The sequence below is a fragment of the Panthera uncia genome, assembly GCF_023721935.1.
Source record: "Panthera uncia isolate 11264 chromosome B2 unlocalized genomic scaffold, Puncia_PCG_1.0 HiC_scaffold_25, whole genome shotgun sequence".
In the NCBI taxonomy this organism is placed as follows: domain Eukaryota; kingdom Metazoa; phylum Chordata; class Mammalia; order Carnivora; family Felidae; genus Panthera; species Panthera uncia.
Genome location: NW_026057581.1, coordinates 1,695,899 through 1,698,781, shown reverse-complemented (window position 1 = coordinate 1,698,781; position 2,883 = coordinate 1,695,899). Strand labels below are relative to the sequence as shown.

The 2,883-nt window shown below is 49.4% G+C and overlaps 1 protein-coding gene across 3 annotated transcripts in view; it reads left to right on the top strand.

The window, feature by feature from the left end:
• GPX5 (glutathione peroxidase 5) overlaps positions 1-2,596 on the top strand; it is an 8,990-nt gene extending 6,394 nt beyond the window's left edge. For all 3 annotated transcript variants that reach the window (XM_049654801.1, XM_049654799.1, XM_049654800.1), the window contains 2 exons: positions 285-384; positions 1,617-2,596. In XM_049654801.1, the coding sequence (XP_049510758.1) occupies positions 285-384; positions 1,617-1,823 (307 nt within the window). In that variant the 3' untranslated portion in view covers positions 1,824-2,596. The remainder of the gene's footprint in view (positions 1-284; positions 385-1,616) is intronic.
• The last annotated feature ends 287 nt before the right edge of the window (positions 2,597-2,883 follow it).

Here is a 2,883-nt window from a genome sequence, read left to right as displayed (position 1 = left end):
GAGGGCTGATGGGGGGTGGGAGGGAGGGGAGGGTGGGTGATGGGTATTGAGGAGGGCACCTTTTGGAATGAGCACTGGGTGTTGTATGGAAACCAATTTGACAATAAATTTCATATATTGAAAAATAAAAAAAAAAAAAAAAAAAAAGAATGGCCTTATTTCCCCGGGCCCTGTTTTCTGTATCTGCCCTTCTTCCTGCCCTTCCCATGACCCCCAGCCCCGGGGCCCCCCACAGCCTTCTCTCCTACACTCTGGAACTCTCTGGCAACTGTGAGTCATTGCAGGTATGTGCGTCCAGGGAGAGGATATGTACCGAATTTCCAGCTTTTTGAGAAAGGGGATGTGAATGGCAAAACAGAACAGAAAGTCTTCAGCTTCTTGAAGGTGAGTGAGTTACTGACCCAAACCTCTTCTTCCCTCTTCCCTTCCTTACAACCAATGTGGTGGAAAAGGGTCTCATGCCCGCAAACGGGATGAGATCTTTGCAAGAGATCTCCAGCTCAGCAGAGGGATCGGGGTTTCATTTGTCCATTTATGAAGCTCTGGCTTTGGTGACGGAGAGCGCTGTGTAGAACGACAGTGTTTCTGAGGACCACCCTGCATGGTGAATTCATTCATTCAAGGTACATTTGCGGAGTCTCAGGCAGTTTCCTAAACAATACGGATAAAAAGAAGACACAGTCCCTACTCCTTGATAGGTTAGTATTGGAGAGGGAGACGTAGAAATCAACAGGTTAATAAGTGCCTTTGGTAAAACGCTGACTTTTAGGTACAGAGAACTGGAGGCCACTTTTAGGCAGCGCCGGCTCACGTCGCGATTTTTATACGCTCTCAGCAAATGGAAGAAAACAAGACAGTGTAAGGACGGTTTCGGAAACTCAACTGACTTATAGCGTTTCCCGTTAGTCTCAGATCAGGATGTATATAGAATTTATTCTTACAGTAATAAATTCTTTTTTAAATTAAATGATGAAGTGATGATGTTTCTGAAAGGTTTTGTTATTTGATGAAACAAAATGTGGAACTCCATGTTGGTCCCAAAGATATTTGTGAGATGCTTCTGGTCCAGGAACCCTGAGACCTGGAGAAGCACATTCTAATCTAAGCCATTCACTTTGCAGAACAGGAAACTGACAGCCACAGAGGTGACGTGTCTTACCCACAGCAGCATGGCTGTGTGATCACAGGGTCACCGGGGGGCAGGAGGAGGGAACAGACTCTTCCTGTAATACCGACAGCCATCTTTAAAAAAAATTTTTTTTTTAAACATTTATTTATTTTTGAGACAGAGAGAGAGAGAGCATGAACAGGGGAGGGTCAGAGAAAGAGGGAGACACAGAATCCGAAACAGGCTCCAGGTTCTGAGCTATCAGCACAGAGCCTGATGCGGGGCTTGAACCCACAGACTGTGAGATCATGACCTGAGGTGAAGTTGGACGCTTAACCCACTGAGCCACCCAAGCGCCCCCCGACAGCTGTCTTAATGGTTGCCATGGTGGCAATCAGAGTTGTTGAGAATCACAGGAAATCAGAGTATCTAGGCATGGGAGGGGCGGATTCCCCATGGGGGAAAGTAGCAGGAATGATGCTGTTTCTCTGTTCCTTCTCTGCTCCAGCTCTCCTGCCCTCACCCCTCTGAGGTGCTGGGCTCTTCCAGACACATATCCTGGGAGCCGGTAAAGGTCCACGACATCCGCTGGAACTTTGAGAAGTTCCTGGTGGGGCCCAACGGGGTCCCTGTCATGCGCTGGTTCCACCAGGCTCCCATCAGCACCGTCAGATCGGACATCCTGGAGTACCTGAAGCAGCTAAAAACGAAATAGGAATCCCGTGTGTGGGGCGGGAGCCATCCTGCTTCTTACCTGAAGACGTTTTTAAAAAATTCCGTGTTTCACTACGCTGTCTTCCTAAATGGCCTCCACTCGACTCAATCACTCTATCCTGCCGAAGTTCCCCCTCCCTACCAAGTAGATTGATGCTCAGAAGGCTGCTGCTGTTTCTCCTTGTAAGAGTACGGACGTGGGAGAAGCACAAAACACTGGAAACCCTACATCCTCAGACGCCTGTTACAGATGGCATCACTCCTATCCGTCAAGGGAAAATCAGCCTTCCGTGAGGATGGGTCAGTCTGCCACAATATCCTGGAGAAGTGCGTTCCTAGACACCACGTTGCCCCTGCTCTCTCCACCCGACAGGTGTAGAAAGAACAGTGGGGTGGTAGCCACACAGTCTGGGTTCCACCTCATAACGTTTTCCCTCCCCTAAGGACAAACACGCATTGTCAGTTCCCAAGTCTTTTCAGATCATCGTTCACCTGTGACACCCACCGTCCCACATGCACACCGACCTGTCATTCTGGTTTAGGAGCCCTGGGGTGGAGTGGGAGCAGGGGACTGCCTCGCATGAAGGGAGGGGCATCTCCAGAGCCTCCCTCTCACTTAGATCCTACAGAAACTTTCCTAGGGTCTGACCTCTAGTGACTCAGGCTACGACACCCGGGCCAGGCACCCTTGGAAGGATGGGCTTTCCTCTCTCCACCCTACGTTCCTCAGCATCACAGCCAGCCCTGTCCTGTCCCAATAAAATGTTTTCTGCAGCACCTGGCATCACTGTGGTGGTTTTTATACCTTGTCCTGTGCTCAAACTTGTCTCCTCTCTCTGTTCTTTCTCACTGTAACTACCAGAGATGGTGTGTTTCCCAAATTACCTTAACTCCTTGCCTAGAAGGAACTGTCCTCCCAGATCCTTGGAAGGTTGCCACCTGGTGGCTCTGAACTGTCACCCCTGATTAGGAGTTGTCTCAGGTCAAAGCCATGTCCCCTTTCCAGGGGCAGCTTGTATCCAATTACAGTCAGCAGAGGGTATAAAAGGCAAGACCTGACT